Raw genomic sequence first — 21,015 nt, forward strand, 5'->3', positions numbered from 1 at the left:
CCCCATAGGTGTCCACCCTTTCAGCATTTGGACTGCCAACTTATAAACCCCCCAACCTCCAGCTCCTCCTGCAGAGAGGGGGAGGGTTTGGGGCTCAGAGGACGAGGAGGGGGAGACAAAGAGGGAGAGAATTACAATGTTGGACTTGTATGAGGCGTTCACTTACAGCAGAACTGCAGGAGCATGAAGCTGGAATGATGCTGCAGCTAAATCCAAACTACAAACTCACTGCTGGTCTGCAGTGTCGGATTCTTCTTCTACATTTTTTATGATTTTGTTCATGTCAAATGACAAGTTTCACACTCAGAGTAAAGAGTTGTTTTTTAGTTTCTACTCAGTTCAGTTTCCCTCTACTGGTGATTTAACCCCGCACACTTCATGACATGAAATGGAAGAAATGGAAAATATTTTATTACCTGAAGGAAATTACAATGCATGGTGTTACATTATTTTAAAATGTTAAAGCAAAAATAGAGGAAAAAAAAGAATAAAAATAACTAAATTAGAATAAACAAATGTCATAATAAACTATAATTAGATAAATATATATATGTCAAATAGAAAAAAAACAGAAGAAAAAAAATCTAATTAATAGATAAATGAAATGTAAAAAAGACAGAATAGAATAATAAAACAGAATAACTAAGTTAATGATACAATAAAATAAAATGTAATAAAACAATAAAATAAAAATAAAATTTGATGATAAATATAAATAAGGAAAAATAGAAAAATAAACTAAAACTAAAATACAATTAAATAAAATGTCCTTATGACATATACATTTATTTTTCTTTACTAGTTCACTGGTTATTTAAACATTTTCATAGTTTGTGGTGAAACAGTAAACAAATCAATAATACTTTCAGATTTTTTAAAAACTCTTTGTTTAGATGTATTTTCTCATTATATAATTTTACATTTTACCAAATGTGCACGGAAACATAATCAGTGTTAATTATGTTCATGCTTCATGAGAACTAGTTGAATAATATATAAATATATATAAATATAGTAGATTTTATTGTATAAATATTCAACAGGTTACATTGAACATCTTACATCTGAGCTGAGTAGTGCATTGCATTGTGGATAATTTATGCCCATGCTGTGTCCGCTGCTTGTATCCTGTAAAATTCTTCTTTCAATATGATGCACTTTGTGTATAACAGAGGTTGTATAAAGGTTATAAAAACAGACTTTAAGGACTTGCTCCACTAAATAAGAGGTTAGCTTGCAAATTCAGTTACAAACCAACTCTGGAAGTCAAGAAGATGAACGGTTGCCATGGAAGTGTTAGAGGAGCTGATGTGAATGCATTTAGGTGTTTGAAAAGCAGGATGTGTCCTTAACCATAAATAATAATTATAATTATCATAATTATCATGATTATTATCTATTTTTTTCATTTGATCTAAAATAAGTTGAAAATCTGAACAGAGTGTTCCAGAAATACTGAAACAAAAATATATTTAATTAAAACAGCAACAGCTATCTGTCTTTCTGTCTCTCACTCTCTCTCTCTCATTCACACACACACACACACACACACACACACAGGAACCCCTGCTGCTGTAATTAAAGGTGTCCTTGACAGTGAGATAGACCGCTTTCACACTCTTGGACATTTGAACACCAGCAGTCCGATTTAAATGCATTTACACACGCACACCAGATTTTCATGGTCCATCTGGTAAGTCACCTAACACACACACACACACACACACAGCTGTTGAAAAAGTTGCCTTCCTCTGTTTGACAGAGGGTGCTAATATCTGACAGAAGTGGTTAATTAATGGCTGCACTCACACAAACTCAAACACGCAGGCTGTGCACACCCATTCACAGGTGAAAGGAATTCTGGGTAAGTGAACAATGAAACTCTCTCCACTGATTTAGTTGCATCTCATCATATTTCTTTGCAGTGAAAACACCTGGAAGCATCATGTTCAGCCCTGAATGTGTTAGTGTTACAGGCCGTGTCCGTACTTCAAGCTCAGTGCTGCTGCAGCGCGCTGGGACTGCTGTGTACTCAATCTGTATGCACGCTGTGTGAGTCTATGTTGGCCAGAAAGTGTGTAGGAGTGACAGCGAAAATAAGAGGAAGTGAGTGTGTGTTCGGTATGAGTAAGAGTGTGCATGTGCATGTTTGGTCCAGGTGCTGGGACCTGTGTGTGTCCCTGGACAGGGAATGCAGAGGTCCCTGGACTCCCCTCTGCTTTCTGCTAACGAGACACACACATACTTGCATGCGTAGGCTACACACCACATCGATCAGGGTGAGGATGAGGGCTGCTCTGTGCCCCGTTAGCCCACCACCAGGACTGTGTGCCTCAGGGCACACCGCCCCCCAACCTATGCACACATACACACACACACACACACACCCCATGCACAAATACGTACATGCAGATATCTCATCTGAATTCAACTCTGAATAAAACCTCAGTGCTGCATCACATACTAAACAGGCACAGCTTCCACCATAAAACGTTTACCATAGCAACAACCGATGATGGACAGTTTATCATAGCAACAACTAATGATGGACAGTTGACCATAGCAACAAGTGATGACTGACAGTTTGTCATAGCATCAACAGATAATGCAATGTGTTTTATAACTACTGTTGACAGGAAGTTTACCGTAGTAACAACTATCACACATGACAACAGCTGATTATAGAATTTAAGAGAGGCAAGAATGAATGTTGGCACTCATAAGATGCAGGGTATTTACAGCAGAAGAACTTAACATCTTGTCTGAAATGCACATGTAGCATTTGGTGTTTTTGGATGTAGTGTGAGGCAGTTTAATCAAAACAGCTTCATATTTTTAACACACATATAGGTATCATTTATGATGCATATTCTATGTCTGAAAAAGTTTTAAAGTTCAGAATTTCAAATCATACTAAGTAGAAAACAGCTGAGATGCAGCCTGGATCATAGCATCAAGTGTGTTTTTATCCGTCAGCTGCTGCTGAAACAGATGAGGAGTGAAGTCGTTTTCTACGTATTGCGTCATTAAAACCCATGTTTGTTTCCTCTTTCAGAGCAGACATGCTTGAGCTATTGGGTACACACACACCGACACACAAATGCAGCATTATTAAAAACCATTTGCCGACATTACATTACAACATTAAGTGGCTAACGGCTACAACAGCAGCAGGCTATTAAACTTTATGATCATTGTTATAGGAGACGATTATAGTTTGAACATGAAGTCAGCAGGAAAGGTGCAGAGAAGGTAATTTAGACAGATGAAGTTAAATGTACAGAAAAATGAAAGTTCTTTTTCCACTGAAAGGATTTCTGATGCTGGATTTTGTCAAAGGTTTTGATGCACAAAACCATTTAGCTGCTAAGAGAGTGACATGAACACACACATAAAAAATAAATAAATCAGACAGGCCATAAGATATGCTGTGAGGCAAACATCTGTGAGTAAGCATCTAGGTGAACGAAAGGTAAAAGTAGAGACAGAAAGGAAGCCGAAAGACAAGAAGGATGGACTAGAGACGCAGTGCAAAAGGCTAGATTCTGTATGTGTGTGTGTTGTGTGTAGTGGTATATTTGTGCCTGTTTGTGTGTCTGAATAATTCAGGTCTGTGGAGAGGCCAGCCTGCTGCGGTAATGAGGAGGGCATGCATTGATACCAAATTTCGCTTGTGGGAAGCTATCGATCCAACAGACATTTGTCCAAACTTTAGTCGAGGAGCGGGCCCCTTCTACAGGCCTTACAGAGATAGATGGACGAACACTAACCATTCCCAAAATTACAGTAATTTAATTAAAGAGTCAAGATACAGAGAAACTGACTCAAGGGAGATACTTCCCGTCTTTATTGAATAGCAAAAAAAAGTAGAAAAGTTGAAGTACATGATAAGACAGCTCCTGAATGGAATTAAAATCCTATTGTAGCAGAATTTGAGATATCAGCAAAAAAATCAAATTGTTCAATCAAACTTCTGTTTTCCCAAATAAAATTAGCCTCTTTTTTCTATTTCAAGTTTTAGAAGGTCAAAAACTCCCTTTTCAGAGAGCTGGTTTGGTACTAAAAGTGTATCTTTACCCTGTTTTACCAAGAATTCTCTGCCCTCTACTCATCACTGAAGTCTTTAGTTTAATTAGAGCCAGTTCCAAATGAAATTCTTCAATTAAAGTCTAAAGAAATACTTAAGAGTCAACCACAGTGACCTCACCCATGAAGTCATTTTCTTTTTTTAAAACTTTGACTTTAGGTTTATAATGTTCATTTTTATTCACAAGTACTAGATGTCTGGTAACGAACCCAGACCTGAAAGCTGGACTAAACCTCATTCTGACCTCTTATTAACCAGAACATTATCAGTAATTTGCCCCTCTGCCCCGGCCAGTCCTGTTTGGCCTCAATCTGAACACCAGGCAGTTCCTGCAACGGCTCACAAAGACAAAAATAACGAACTGAAAACCTCTTTGAACCGTCCGACCTCTCCCGTCTTGCAAAATTTTCACATCTCCCCATCCACTCATGGCACACACACACGCACGCACACAGATTCCCTTCATTTTTTGGTGTCAGCGTGTCAGATATTCCAGGTTAGGGAGAACACTGGGGAAATTACAGTTCTACCCAAGCCCCAAGCACAGTGTATACGAGAGAGTCCAGCAAATCTCATGGGTCAGCCCATTGCCTCAGGGGGGATGGACAGACAATGAATAGAGGAAAGGACTGATGGGGGTGGAGGGGGTGCTGGTTGAAGGGTAGGATGATGGAGTGCAGGAAAGAGCGGCTGGGATTAAAGATGAAGAGGACAGAGGAACAGAAGCCAACTATACTCCACTACTCAACCAGTCCCATTGCTTCTCATTATGTGAGTGGGGATTTCACATCATTGTGTCTAAGATGTTCTCTGCTCAGATGTATTACCAATTTAAACTGCATATTGTATGATCAATATATGGTCACACAAAGAAAAAATTCACCTTTCCTCAACTCTACAATTTTCTGCATCAAGACATAGTAAATAAATATCAGCTGGCCTTAGAATGAGGTAAATGGAAGCTAAAATGAACACATCTTCGTTATTTATTCAGACAAAATGCAAAAGTTTGTAAGAATTTTTCTCCTCTTTTTACCAAAACTTTTTTCCAAAGTTACTTCTGTTCATTGAGGCTTGCAGAATCGGTTTCTGCAGCTCTCTGAACGTCTCACAACAGCATTTTAGTCAGGTTGAGGTCTGGACTGCAACTGGATCATGTCAACACCTTGATTCTTTTCTTTTTTAGCCATTCTTGACCTGCTGCTGTGTTTGGGATCATTTTCCTGTTGCATGAGAGAGTTTCAGGCAGTTTTAGTTGTCAGATGGATTGTCTCACATCTGACTCTAGACTACTTTGCTGTCTAGAGGAGTTCATGATCCACTCAGTAACTGCAAGATCAAGATAATGATGTACAGATCATTATCCTTCCACCACCGTGCTTGACAGTTGTTATGAGGTGCTTGTGCTGATATGTTGTGTTTGCTCCAAAGGGCATTGATCCAAAAGTCTTGTGGTTTGTTCAGATGCAGCTTTGCCGTACTGCCATGTACTTTTTAGAGAGAAAAGGCTTTCTACTGCAACCCTTCCAAACAAGCCATACGAGTTCAGTCTTTTTCTAACCGGACTGTCATGAAGTTTAACATTTGAAACGCTAGCTGAGGCCTGGAGAGAGTCAGTTTCTCTGAGCATCACACTGTCTGACCTTGGGCTGAACCTGGGCTGGGACGTCCACTCCTGGGAAGACTGGCAGCTGTCTTAAATGTTTTCTTCTTGTGAATAATCTTTCTTTTTGCAAAATGCACTGCTTCTGTACTTTGGTTTAGTTTTTATTAGATAAATAATGAGATATTAATCATGAGGTTGAATTTATCCCACTTTAAGCCCTGATAATATCCAGAATATCTTTTTTCTACAATGTCCATAATGTCCCATAAAACTGTATAGGAGTAAACATATTTTTGTGTTTAGAAGATGTGTAAACTGCTGTAAGATCACTGGATCATTGTTATTACCAGCTGGTGTTTCCATCTCAACATCCACTGTGCAAACACCACTGATACTGTTGATCTCATTGTTTGGTGATGACATTAAGTGAGATTAACTGACACTGAGATTATCTGTTAAGCTGAACAGATTCTGTGTGGATTTAAGCTTCACAGTACTTGAGCTAATTTCAGAACAAATCTGTATTATTGAAAGTACTGAAGAACAAACAAACCACAATGTCTGCACCACCAAAAAGTCCTTATTTCCTCTTGCGTCCATCACATTGCCTGGTGTGATGAATCTTTATTCAGCTCCACATTCAGATGGTGGGGTCAGGAAAGGGAGATTCTCATCATGCATGTGCAGCCATGAAGGTAAACACAGTTTCATGCATCTGAAGATCAAAAGATTGTCCACCTTCCTGCATCATCACATTTATATGGTTCCCAAATAAACTTTAATGAACATTGTCCTGCACAGCATGAAACATCTCACTTGGATTTCTGGGACAAGTGAGGAATAATTTTCCAAAAATTGTCCGTCTCTTTTTCTTTTTTCTGTAGCCTTTTGTTCTCTCCTTCCCCTGCAACCCTTCTCTTCTTCCTCATCTTCCCTGTCCCTCCTCATCCTTGTATCTTTCCTGGATGAGAGACACTCATTTGTGACTGAGCCAACCTGCTAATGGTGGATGGCAGGAAGTGAAATCAGTCATGCCAAATATTCACACATGCACACGGTATTTGTAGGAAGAAACATAAACATCCATCTGGAAACACACTGCTGGAGAAATGCTCTTATTTAGCCACACACGCACATCAGTGCATGGATACACAACACATTCACACTAATGCATTCACATAAAACTCTGCATGCTCCCTGCTGCATTGCTCCTGGTGCTGGGCTTCCTCTCTGCTCTGTGCCGTGCCTCCTCCTCCTCCTCTTCGTCCTCCTCCCCCCCAACCACCACCACCTCCTTCTCCTTCTCCCAGTACATCTGGCACGCTCAGCTGCTGAGGAGCGCCATAATTATCCCGCCGGAGACGCACATACCCGCACACACAAGCCTGCAACGCGCTCTGCGGCTGGAGCTCACACACACTTGTCTTTGGCGATCCGCGCCGCTCCCTGCTGCTCTTCGTCACTACCGGGGCTTCATTAAGAGTGTGTGTGTGTGTGTTGATGCATGGCGCCTTTGGATGCTGTCCAGATGTTTTTTCTTTATAGCTGAGGAGTCGGGCGTGTCCTAGATGCGACTGCCCCGCTCGGGTCTGCTCTGCGTTTTGAACTTTTCTGCTTGTCTCACAGATAATGTTGTTTCTCTGGGTTTCTCCAGCTGTTCACACCAGCGTCCGGTCTAATTTAGCCATCATGCAGCAGACAGCGAGTGGACAGCAGAGAGAATCTTGGTGTGATGCAGAAACGAAGCAGACATGCTGCTCTGTGCACAAAGCAAAAAAGATTTGAGAGCAACTCTGCAGAAATGGCATCATCAGAATATAAACACATGTTAGATGTGTAGAAGTGGACGTTCTCCCCACTCACACTGTTTCCAGTCTGACTGGTGTCACATTGTAATTACTGGTCTGTACTGGAGAAGGAGAGGCTGAGGTCGAGTGTGAATGTGCCAGTCCGCTGTGATTGGCAGTAATTGTGTGTACTGCAGTGATGTGTGTTTGTAGCATGATTGGCATTCGGAGTGTAAGCGCGTGGGTTTGTGTTTTGTGATTGCTGTGGCTGCTCTGAGTGGTACTGCAGGTTTGATTCCCTGTGCCACTTTGTGTCAGACTTACCGCAGAGCCAAAAGCAATGGAGTTTTGTGTAAAAGGGGGTCTTGAATGCCTCCCACCACTCCATTTTCAGTCTGAGCTTTTAGTGCCGCAGGAAGCTCAGAATAAAGCACCTGCATCAGTCACTTGGATCGCTGCTAAAGACCAGTCAGGCGACGCGTTTTGACTCCATCTGTGTTGCTGAGACAGTTGATAGCAGCATTTCTTAAATCCATTTTTTTATGGTCTGGTACATGAGCACACTTTTTTAAAAACTTCTTTAAAAAAAAGAATAGAATGAGTTCATTAAAATGTGATGTGTGTTGCAAGATAACTCAAGTTCCTGAGAGATTTTGCTCCATATTGACATGACAGCATCATACAGTTGCTGCATCCATGATGAGAATCTCCCGTTCCACCACATCCCAAAGCTGCTCTACTGGATTGAGATCTGGTGACTGTGGAGGCCGTTGGAGTCCAGTGAACTCATTGTCATGTTCTAGAAAGCAGGTGGAGATGATCTGAGCTTTGTGACATGGTGCATTATCCTGCTGGAAGTAGCATCAGAAGATGCTACACTGTGGTCATAAAGGGATGGACATGGTCAGCAACAATACTCAGGTAGACTGTGATGGTTAAACCAGGCCACGTTGGTACTAAGGGGCCCAAAGGGGGTCAAGAAAATATCCCCCACACAATTATACCAGCAGCAGACTGAAGTGTTGATCCAAGGCAGGACGAATCCATGTTTTGATGATGTTTCCACCAAAAAATGACCCAACCATCTGAATGTGGAGCTGAGATAGAAACTCATCAGACCAGGGAACGTTTTTCCATTGGAGTATAAAATGCAGCGTTAATGTGCAGCGTTTCCAGTGCAGGAGGAGAAGTCTTCCTGGAGACTTTTTACAGGCAGAAAAAGCTTAAAACCCAGTGAAGGAAAAGAAAGAGAAAATCTAAAAGCATGATCCTTTTTAACGTAGTTCTGCATGTTAGCATATGCTAAATAGTAAAGTAACAAACCTGCAAGGACAACCTTCAGCTGACAGTAAAAACACAGGTAAATGTTCCAGAAATCTCAATTTCAGCTTCGTGGGGTGGAAACATCCCTCACTGATCACAAACACAGTATACATTAATAGAGTGAAAGTCTAACAGCAATTTCTACCATCAGTGTGGGAGGATGCTGATCATTGTCTATATGCACATGTAGCACAACAGAAGAAGAATAACGCTTAAAGCAATAATGAAAAGAAAGCAAACACAGGCAGAAAAAGGAGGGCAGGAAGTAAGAAATATTTTCCTCTGTGGCTGGCTTTGTCACCTTCCTCCCCCTTGGGTTGGGGGGAGCAAAGCACCCTGGGAAATTACTGAAACCAGAAAGCATTGATTTATTCAGGATGATGTGTGTACATGCCTTTGTGTGTTTATGTCACAAGGCCTTTGTACTGCAATAAAAAGAACAGCCTGGTCGACATCTGTTTAGAGACGAAAGATAAGAGCGACAGTATTTGCGACTGTATCAACCTTCCTCTCTTCCTCGCGCGCAGTCCTGTCTTCTCGTGTCTTCTGCCGTGTAATTAAGAGCCAAAGAAAACCCTTCAACCTCTCCCAGCATGGCTGCACAGCCCACCTCACGCTGGGATGTTGCCTGTTTTTAAAACCATCTTCCTTTTCTCCTTCCTGGAACTAAATTCAGGCTGAAACCTGTGAGGATAATAAAAAAAATCACAGTTTGTTCCACTGGAATTACCAAGAACGCAAAGATAAACAGATTATATTGAAAGAAAGAAGCTTTTTTGTTCAAATGTATTGTGTCTTCAAAGCCTAACGAGCTCCTGATGAAGAAGACGGCGTTGATCAATCAGAGAGAAGGCAAAAATCAATCTGCAGCTGCAGAACAGCTCCTTTAACTTTAAAGTTTGCTCTCAGTGTTTGCTCAGTCTGCTGTCATCATGTTAAGATCTTTGTGCAAACAGGCCACCGCTGAGACGAGAGTGACTCATTGGATGAAGTTTGAAATCTTTCTTACAACACCCACGTGGATTTGTGCAGCTCGCCACGTCAATGCTCCAAATGTGGGTTGGAAAATTAACAGCACACTGAGTCAGGCTTCAGAAAAAGCGGACTTTCCATGACAAACACCTGCTCTGCCCTGCTGTACCAGCAGCTCTCATTTCACTAAGAGGCAGAAACGTCTCATTTGTTGTTTCATTTTTGTCTCAGCTGCAGGTTTTGGTGCCCTGGGATGTTTCTTTTCTTCTTTTTAAATGATAAAATAGGAAAAAAGAAATAAGTTCATGGAAAATATGAGCTGATAGTGAAACTGATGGCAGCAACACATCTGTAAAAAGTAGTTCCAGGGTGATGTTCAGCATGGTGTTGCATCCCCTCTTGTTCTAGCAACTCTCTGGAAGCATCTGGGAAGTGAGGAGACCAGGAGTTTTAGGAGTGGAAGGTTGCAGGATTCTAGCTGCTCTACAATCCTGGACCTTGGTTGCTGGATTTCTGCTTCCATGATGCTCTAGATGTTGTGTATTGGTGAAAGGTCTGGACTGCAGGCAGGCCATTTTAGCAGCCGGACTCTTCTCCTGTGAAGCCATGCTGTTGTGATGGATGCAGGATGTAGTTCAGCATTGTCTTGCTGAAATCTGCAAGGCCTTCCCTAAAGGAGCCGTCTGGATGGGAGCAGGTGTTGCTCTAAAACCTCCATGTACTTTTCAGCATTGATGGAGCTTCACAGATGTGGAAGCTGCCCACGCCATAGGTACTAATGCAGCCCCAAACCATCAGAGATGCAGCTTTTCACCTGTCCACTGATAACAAGCTGGATGCTCCCTCTCCTCTTTAGTCTGCAGGACACATGATCCATGCTTTCTAGAAACAATTTGACATTTTCATCCAGGTTTCCACTTTGCTTCAGACCATTTTAAATGAGCTTTGGTCCAGAGAATGAGGTGATGTTTCTGGATCCTGTTCACATCTGGCTGCTTCTTTGCTTTAACTTGCATTTGTGAGTTTCAGGGTGAACTATGTTCACAGACAGTGGTTTCTGGAAGTCTTCCGGAGTCCGTGTTGTGGTTTCCAGTAGAGAATCAGAAAAATGCTAGAAGCATTTGAAAACTATTTTTCTTGAAGATGGGAAGGATTTTTCATACTTCCACCTCTACAGTGCAGAGTATCAGATGGCTCATTTAGTCTGTAATGACATAAAAGTGGAAGCAGAGCTGAGCTCTTCATGTTGCAGTCCATTCTTTTAAAATAATCCACTATTAAGTTCCTAACATGAATATTGTGGTTCCAGGTAAACCTAAACACCTTGCAAAACTCATGGTTGCTCAAGAAATCTGACAAAAACAACTTCACGCTCCATAATCAGGCTCTATTTTGTGTTATAATAATCTCTGTAGTAATCTGCAGTGAAAGGCTGTAAACTGTGTTTAACGTCCGTTAAGAGAAACTCCCACAGTGGACCAGCTCTGCTGTTTGTTCTTCTGTCTGGCACCATGTCCTCCTCTCTCTGCTGGTTCAAACAAGGCTAGCAAGGTGACCCTGAATCACAGGCTGCGTGAGTGTGTGCACGAGTGTGCATGCACCTGTGGTTGTGTGTTCACGCTCCGCTCTGTTTGTGCGTGCGCGTGTCCGGTCCCGGTAATTAACACCAGCCACTAATGAAGTCCAGCTGCTCAGCAAGAGGACGAAGCGCGAGCCAAAAGCTGCCAGAAACCACTCTCATCCTCTCAGCATCTCTCCTCCCTCCATCTCTCTCTCTTTATTCATCTTCATCCATCCAACTGCACCACCACTCTCTTCATTTCAAACTATTGATCAGCTTTCACTTGTCTCTCCCTCTCTCACCCGCTCCCTCCATCTCCTCTGCATCCGTCTGTTTTCCTCTCCTGCCGTTTCTCACTCAATTGGTCTATAATCGCCATGATTTCTGTTTCTCTGTTGTTCTGGCATTGTGCTGAATGAAATCCGACTCCTGTTTGTCCCCTCTATCCCTCTCTGTGCCAACAGCTCTTGTTAGAAAATCGGCCTCCTTCTTCTGTATATTCAGACGTCTGAATATCATTTACACTGTTTTATTTTTGGCATCTAACATTGATGTGTACTTATATAGCGAGAGAAAAGCATTACAGCACAGAGTAAAACCATATTTAGTCCAAATATTTATTCAAAGGTAAAAATGGTTTGATTTGTCAAATTAAAACAAAGCTTAAATTCCAAACAAAAGAGGTATTAAGCTTCTTTTTAAAGTTTTTTCTTTTTTTTTAGCTCAGACAATTTGCTTTAATTCCATTCCTTCAGATGGGAAAAAAATCAATATCATCACTATCTGTTTAATAACTGAAGGCTATTGAGGATGGTGATGGTGTCTCTTATGACTTTTTCTCCACATCTCATGCAGATTTCCAACTTGAGTAGCTAGTACACCTCACAAGCAACACAATCCAGGAAAGCCACAACTTTATTAACTTAGCCATCATTATGAAAAAAAAAAAGAGTTGAAGTCTGCCTAAATATGATTTTGTTTTTGTTTGTTTTGTTTTTTCCAGAAGAAGTTTTGCAGATGAGGCGATGCAAAATCTCTGCAAACACATTCAACACCAGATCGATGAAAACAACAGTATGACCACAGAAGTGGAATGACTTTCATTAAACTGGTTTTTTAAGGGGACTTAGTGGGACATTTTTGTTCTTAAATGACTTAAAAGGGTAGTAAATTCTAAATCTGATACCACACATAACTAAAAATAAAATTACTTTTTGTGTTTTCTAATAAAAAAAATTCTAAATGTAATTACACTGGAATTTAAAATGTTTAAATCCTATTCAACATTGGAAGTTTTGAGCAGGGCTGAAGTTGGTAAAGAGATTTATGCAGAAAAAGGTAAGAAAAATATGCATCTGTTTTTAGCAGCTGTTTGGAAAAAAACATTTTTGGCCTTAACCTCTCTGGACTAGAGCCCCCTGTACAAGGGTCAGCATGAGATACACGGAGAAGATGTTTGCAGACACTAAGAAGCAGCAATGCTAACATGTAGCAATGCTAACAGTAGCATAACAACATGATGGGGAGAAACTCAGCTAAAAGACTCTACCAAGCATCGGTATCCAAACCAAACAGAGTTCAAACCCTAAACAGGTATATGGGAATGTAAGAAAACCATGAGAACAGTTCTGTCTACTTTAGAGTTTCTGCTAATTTCTCCACTTCAAGCAAACCAGACAAACAAGGTGTTGTATGAAAGCAGAGACTCTGCTGGTTACAAAGATGTCTGTCTCATCACTGTGGGATAGAAAAACAGCTAGCAGCCAAAGAGCAGCAGAACAGAGATAGAGCTCTTGATCTACCAGGAAAAAAAAGAAATTTTTATTCTAAAGTTTGTTGAGTGAGACTTTTATACAAAAAAGTGCCAAATGCAATAAAACAACAAAAATGACATCCAGAGGAAATAAAAGTCCACAATGATATATAAGGATTAAAAACACAAAGAATAATCACTGATTATCACTTCCTATATCCTTCCTTTTAGAAATGCTCCATCATTCAGCAAAGTTTCAATTGAAATCATTTCTCTGTTATGGAGTTGATCACACTTTAGACACATGATGAAATTGTGGAATAAAAAGATTTTCTACTCCATAATGTCTGTAACCCCGAGACATATTTTAGACAGCACACTCACGGCTGTCACATCACATTCATAAATAAATCAGTCATAAAGTTTCCCTTTATATTTGTATTCTCACAAACACACACAAACCATCTTATATGTGGTTTTACCTGTGCATACACGCCACATTTGACAGTAACATCACCCCATAAGCTGCTACCCTAAATGTCTGTGCCACCTGGAGTCTTCGGTAGAGGGACCATCACAAAGCAAAAAATATGACTCAAGATCAAACTGTGGCTGTGTGTGTTAAGTACAGGTCCATCTGTAGAAACCTGCTGTCCAAAGTCGAAATAAATCTGACGTGATGCATCGGTTCTGCTTCACAGATCAATATATTTGATGGAGAAAAATCTTCTCCTTTAAATAAAACACAGATGTGCCCACCATGCTGCATGGCACCATTAAACAAGCAGCCCCTCCTGCATGCACACACACATTAACACCAAAAAACAAACACCAGCATATGCTCCAGAGTCTTCTGAAAAACTCTCCGATGGCCTCTCGCTCTTCCTCAGTTTCTCAGTGTCTCTCGCCCTTATAAACACCAACATACTCTGTTCAGAGGCGCAACTTGGTTGCATTACTTCACAGGCCCACACTGTCTGCAACAAACACACACACATACACTACCAGCTGTGACAGATGTGCCTGTCACAGGAGAAAATGAATTCAGAATAGTTAGTGAATTAAGCAGGGAGTTAATTGTTGCTTGGCCCCTGTTTATGAAGCGCAGAAAGGAAAAGCGCCTTGTTTTCTTGTGACAATTAGCCAGCAGAGATAGAGAGAGGAAGTGTGTGTGTGTGTGTGTGTGTGTGTGTGTGTGTGTGTGTGTGTGTATGTGTGTGTGTGTGTAATTGTCCTGTTCTCTTTAGCAGCTGGTGCAGCCACACCTGGACGGGTTGAGGACGGGGTGGGGGGGGGGAGGGGGGCGGGTATCTGCAGGTACGCCATGTTACACAGCAGCTCTTCTTTCACCAGGCGGATAAGAAAGACATCATTCATTTAAAGCAGATGACTTCTATACATGAGTTAAGATAGCTGATGTTGCATAAAACATAACACACCCTCTCACCAGCAAACATTATTGTTCTGTGTTCTGATGCTGATCCTGGTTGGATCCCTCCCAGTCTATTTGTCAGTGTGTCCTATTAGATTTCCAAACAGCTTGTAATGACTGGTAATAAACAGCAGAAGAAGAGGAAGGTAAATCAAGCGAGAAGACGACAAAATGAGCTCTCCAGGGGACCACCATGCTCCCAGCCTTCAAAACACAAACACACACACATACAGGCAGAAATACACTAACAGTTCTGTCTGTGTATTAATGTGCAGTCAATAAGGCAGACATTGGCAGGTTATGGGGACTAAAACGGGAGACATTTCATGTTAACGGGACTCAAAAGGGGAGGAAATTATGGCTGCTGACAGTGTCTATGTATACCAAACTGCATCTGCGTGCATGAAATAAAACAATACATTTTAATGTTTTTAATAAATGCAAATATAAAGTTCTTGCACCTGAACATTTTAGAGGAATGTGTGACTTATGAGTCATAAAAGCATTAAAAAAAGGCACCTAAGTTAAGGGATGAGCCTGAGTTCTGTTAACACACAAACAACTTGGCAAATACAAAAAACAGCAAAGATCAGACAGTCTGACAGACAGAAAACATGATTTTAGCAGCATCAAGGTGATAAACAGCTGTTAGCTAGAAACTTGGCACATCTCAGCATGGAGGCAGAAACTGGACAAAAGAAGAAGAGTCAGGACTAAATAACTTTCTGCAGCAGATTAACAGGATCTAAATGTGAGGTCCTGAAGAAACAGGAACAAATACAGCAAAAACATGAACCAGGACCTGAGAGATGCATCTAAACCTTCAGTTCATCCATCTACTGTTGGCTGAAACCTCATCAGAAATGGTCTCCATGGAAACATGGCTGTCAAGAAGCCATACATAAAAAAAGAAAACAGGGAGAAAAGGCTGAGGTAGGTCACATGACACAAGAACTGACTTAAAGATCTGTGGAAACAGGTCTGATGGAGGGATGGATCCTCCCCAGATCCCAGACCTCAACATTACTGAAGCAGTGTGGGATCATCTGGACAGAGAACTGAACAAAAGGTAGAAACAATCAAAGACGAGCTTTGGAAAGTCCTTCAAGAAGTCTGGAGAACTATTCCTGAAGACAACTCAGACCAAATATCACCTGAAGCTCATTAGAACTGGACAAATTCTGCCTTTGCCTCAAATACTGTATTTATGTCTGAACATATTTTAATAAACCTCTACATCGATTTTTATTTTCCTGTATATAAAGAAATGAGGGCTTGACTGTTACTCTGCATGTTATAATGAATATTTGGTAAATGAAAAATACAAAAATCTCACCAGTCTTTTCCAAAATTTGGGATAAAATCACAACTCACCAGAATTTCCTGCTATAATTTTCCACAAACATTAAACTGATGAACCATTGTAAAAGATGAATAATATCAATCATAATACACTCAGGCGGCACCGAGTGGGGGGTGGTGTTGGTCCACATTGTGACGGTATTAACATTGGAACAGATGACAGTGGCCCCCTCCTCCTGCCTTCCTGCGTCCCACCATCCATCCTTCCCTATCCCTTCTTCCCTCACCACCTGGAGCCAGCGAGCTGTGACACCAGAGGGAAGGAGGGAGTGATGATGAAGGGGCAAGGGACTGAAGAGACAGAAAGAGCGAAAGAGGGGACCACAGAGGAATAGATGAAGGAAGAAGGGAAGGATGGAAGGAGTGAAGATAAAATGGCATGAGATAAAAATGAATGCTGGTTATATTTTCTTTCCTTTCTCTGCAGATTTTTGGGGGTCTTCTTGTTTTTGCTTCTGGTCGGATCAGGTTTTGGTTGTAGTGCAGAAGAGTGTAAAAGTTTCAGACTGTTAGGAAGCAGCGAGGTGAGTGAAAGGTGTGTAATCAGATTCTTTACTACATCAAACCATGGAATTATTCGTGTGTTGAGATTTAAGCAGACTCTTGTGAGATGACAGATGGAGAAAATCATGTCTGTGACAGGATTACTCATATTCCTGTGCTACTTTTTCTCTGGTATTTTGATATTTTGTTCAGTTTCAGTTTGCAGATCTTCAGGTCACCCTTCCAGACATAGTAAGAGCTTGAGTTTCTCCTGTTCAGAGCGCTGGTGCAGACACCGCCTGCACCTTATTAGTTCAGGTGCAGCAGGGCAGAAACCAACAGCCATGTTGCTAGCCGGTGGCAAACACACACACACACAGACTAACACCCACATGACTGGGCTCTAAACTACATTATCCACCTCCATTGACTCTAAAAGCTTCTTATTCGCCTCATTAAGTCTTCAGTGACACAAAGTAACCAGAGCAGACCTTGCTCACTGCATAAGTGCAGATAGGTGTGTCTGTGCGTATGTGTTAAGGGAAAATGGGGGGTGGGGCACTTAGTAGCACAGAAAGATACGAGCGCAGACACATCGGCTCAGCCTCGGCCCATGGGACGGCTGCTTAGACAGCAGACCGACATTACCAGTCAAGCGCATCACAGATTTGACTGCAGGCTAATAGACAGGCTGAAAGCCGGGCGGCTGTTTTCGGATACAAGACAAATGTGACCTCCAGGTAAAAAAAAAAAGTCGACTGACGTCACTCGATGCCTTCTTTGACACAGAGGAGCCCGCAAACTGTGGTCTTCACCCAAAACCATCATAGTGAAAGGTGACAGTGAGAGGTGGTTTGTGTTTAACAGATGCAACTTCTTCTAGTGAATTTCAACAGAAAAACGTCCCAAGTTTTGGGTGTATAAGGTGTAAACCGGTGAACTGCTTCCTGCCTGGCAGCAGAAATAGTTTGTCCCCTCATCTACTGATTCCGAAGAAGTGAGGAAGAACTGGTACCTACAATTATCAGAGTGCTCTGATGTAAATAGGTAACTAAAGCTCATGCTGAGGACACATCATTAGCCACTACACTCCACAGGGAGCACTTAGATCCAGGTGAGTGGCCACTCGATACCTCCAAGGCATCTGCATGTGCATGTGTGTGTGTGGTGTGTACGAGGTGGGAAGGACAATGAAGCATGCAGCTAGCAGCAGGGATTGGGGTGAATGAGGAGTCGAGGTGAGGGGTAATTGTGCAAAGATTGTCTAAAACATGTCTAATTCAACATTTTTCTCATTATTTCGTCCCTTAAAAGAAAAAAAACTCTTTGATGTGCGCTGTGTTTGCGGCATCAACCTAATGGCCTCTTTTAGGTACCAAAATGCTGCCTGCCAGTTTATTTCCCACAACATGCAATGTGGATTTTAAACATGGTTCCTAACAGCTACGGATTTCCTCCTGTTTTCACTATATATGGAGTTAGGATAGGGATATAAGTTTTGAAAAGTTCATCTCCATATTTGAAACTATATCGAGTACAGGTACAAATCAAATGTATAAGTATAGAATAATTCTGCATGTCAGAAAATATAAGTCAGAAAATAAAAGGAAATTTTATAAATCAGAAAATATAAGTAAATTGTATATGACTAAAAACAAGACAAAATTTTACAAGTTGGAAAATATTCAATTTAATGTTAGAAAACAAGAAATTTTATAAATAAGAAAATAAGTCCTTTTTAAAGTCAGAAATGAACACAGTTTAAAAAAATAAAGAAATTTTCAGGTGAGAAATATGACAAGAAAAAAATAATTTTATATCAGAATATACTAGAACATTTTACAAGTCAGAAAAATATAAATTTTATAAATCAGAAATTAATTACGTTTTATAAGTCAGAAAATTAGTATATTTTATTAGTAAAAATTTTGTATATTTAACAAGTCAGAAAAAGATGTAGTACAAAATCTTTTTAACTGGTTGTGGATTACTAAAATCTGATTGGTTGCTCAGCATAAAGTGTGGGACAAATGTTTTGTACTTGTATTTTCAGACTTGTAAAATCTATTCATATTTTCTGGCTAGCAGAATTAAACAGTACTTGATTTGATTGATTTGTACATGTACTTGTTACATCTACAAAACTTATGTCCTTATCCTGACTCCATACAATAACACACAGTCAGTCAAAACTAATGTATACATCTACCAAGGCAGGGGAATGTTTATGATGATGGGCAGGCAGTGAGGTGGCACAGTGCTGCCTTGCTCATAGTGTGAGCTAAGGAGACAGAAAGGGGACAAACCTTGCCGACAGGTGGGCTCTTCTACGGCCATCCAATAGGCAGGTGGGGATGGTGGAGAACGGAGGAGAGAATGGGAAGGATTAGTAACACACACTATGAACGTGGGCTGTTAACAAATCAGCTCACTGTCATCGAAAAAAGAAATTCAAAATCTCTCAAAGATTTTGAATTTGTTAAACGGAAAAATATAAAGTGCTTCCTTCACTCGCGGCAGCTGCAGTCCCCACCTCGATGGAGTCCAATCGTTAAGGCTTTCATTGCTGCTGCAGCTGAAAGCAACGATGGTGGACAGAGAGGAAGCAACTACTGGAAATGAAGGGGGAAAATGAGGTGTTGGATTAAATTTGGTTAATTTAAACATGAAGAGCAAGGTACTGTAGATCAAAGTGGGCGTTAGAGTCAGATACTTATTGGAAAATGGTCTCTGATTAGGATCAATGGGGATCCACGTTTGTGTGGGGAGGAGGAGTAACTGTGTTTGAAAAGTGGGGTCTCATGCTGTGAAATCTTGACTGAGGTGATTAGTAAAACATTAGTAGCTGCATGCAACTGCTGTCAAACAATTTGTTTAGGGAGGTGAGTGTTTGTGTAGTGTGAAAGAATGGAGGTCTTTCTTAAACATCATCTTTAATGTGTCCATTTTTTTCTCAAAATTATTAAAAGCAGCCTATTTATTGGTATATAAGTATGAACATTTAAAGTTGGAATACATGCTTGGTAAACAGACGCATACACACATATTTGGGAGCATAATGAACACCGTCGTCACCTCATACCATTATACAGAAGGGGGATTCTTCATGATATGCAGCTGCACGGCAGAAACTAATAAAGTCTGCCAAAATTTGCTGCAGTGCAGTCCAGGGAGATATGCACACACACAAACAAATACACATGTAAATATAATAGCAGGGAGGGAAGAGTTACAAGGACAAAAACCATGTGACAGTAGACAACCTAACTACAGATTTAAAATACTGCACTGTACCGTACGTCTTAGCCTTTAAGAAGCAGAACTCCTTATCTAAAAAAACTAAAATCATAAAATTTAGGGGTGCTGGTAATGAAACTCCACCTGCAGCTAGTATTCTGTCAAATCTGGCTGATCTGACTGGCAGCTGCACACAAAGAATAAACCAAGAAGTTTATCGTTTTTGCTCATTTTTGGCACCATTTTCCGCCATCCTCCACCAGCTCACACCTTCCTCTTCCACGAATCCCCCACAAACACAAACTCACTACAATGTTTTCCTCGTTTCTCATTTCCACGTCTGCAAACACCCCCTCCCCTTTCCTTAAGAAAAACTGAACGCACACTGTTCTGTGATTACGCATACACACAGGTGGGATATACCTCCAGCTAACATACAAACACAACATGCAGAAGAACCCTCATAAATGAAAACAGAGTGTAACAGAAATAAAAAATTACCTGTGCTGTTCTGCAAATATTTGCCAATTAGCTACAGTATAAAGCAAAACCATCAACATGAACAAATTTTACAATTTTCCACCTGGTTTGAGAAACAGAAGTAATTAATGGGATGGTTCAGCTGTTAAAGTAAAAACTGTTTTTCTCTGTGCCACAAGACGTACAGTAATATGAGTAGAAGCCGCCAGTGCTGCTGTTGAGGATTTCTACTTTGAATCTGCATTCACATGCCATGTACACGTGTTTTAATAACAGCATATTTGTATGTTTGCACCCTTCAACCGCATGAGAAAACAACGTTTTTAATTGAAGCGTAATAAAGGGCAACAAGCTAGATCACTTAGTAGTCATATTGTATGCACAGTTTGCTACTTTGCTTCAATTTGGTCACTGTGTGTTCACTTTTGTTTGTTTTTTTTGTTTTGTTTTCTGTTCTTTGCTTTTGTTAGAACTAGAAACATGAACTACTTGTAAACAAATCTCAGTATAAACTCTTTCACTCATCTTTAACATACAAAATTTACAGCTAGCTCAGCCCATAAATTAGTGGGTTGTGCTAGGTGTGCTAATGGTTAACAAAAATAAATCCGGGTTTTATTTATTTATGGGGGATTATTTGTTTATTTTTTTATTGTGAGTTTGTTATGGCACCTATGTGTTAAACAAACTGAAGCGCCAAGTGCTCAGACTAGGAAATGATTCCCATTGAGTAGCAACAACTCAGCTAGCTCCTAGCTAGCTCCTCCTTCTGGCTAACATTAGCAATAATTGCATCTTTTGCAGGTGTGCATGTAAGCTGGGATAAATTATTTAAAGAGCTCCACTGAATATACACACACACACACACACACACACACACATATACATATATATATATATATACATATACATATACATATATATATACATAT

The 21,015-nt window shown here is 40.6% G+C and overlaps 1 protein-coding gene across 8 annotated transcripts in view; it reads right to left on the minus strand.

Moving 5' to 3' along the window:
* The window catches only part of znf423 (zinc finger protein 423), a 177,248-nt gene that overhangs the window by 59,957 nt on the left and 96,276 nt on the right, over positions 1-21,015 (minus strand). For 6 of the 8 annotated variants that reach the window (XM_041997579.1, XM_041997577.1, XM_041997578.1 and 3 more), the window contains exon 19: positions 18,673-18,693. The exons of the other annotated variants lie outside the window; for them this stretch is intronic. In XM_041997579.1, the coding sequence (XP_041853513.1) occupies positions 18,673-18,693 (21 nt within the window). The remainder of the gene's footprint in view (positions 1-18,672; positions 18,694-21,015) is intronic. 8 annotated transcript variants of the gene reach the window in all.

Source organism: Melanotaenia boesemani, chromosome 10 (assembly GCF_017639745.1).
Source record: "Melanotaenia boesemani isolate fMelBoe1 chromosome 10, fMelBoe1.pri, whole genome shotgun sequence".
Taxonomy (NCBI): Eukaryota; Metazoa; Chordata; class Actinopteri; order Atheriniformes; family Melanotaeniidae; genus Melanotaenia; species Melanotaenia boesemani.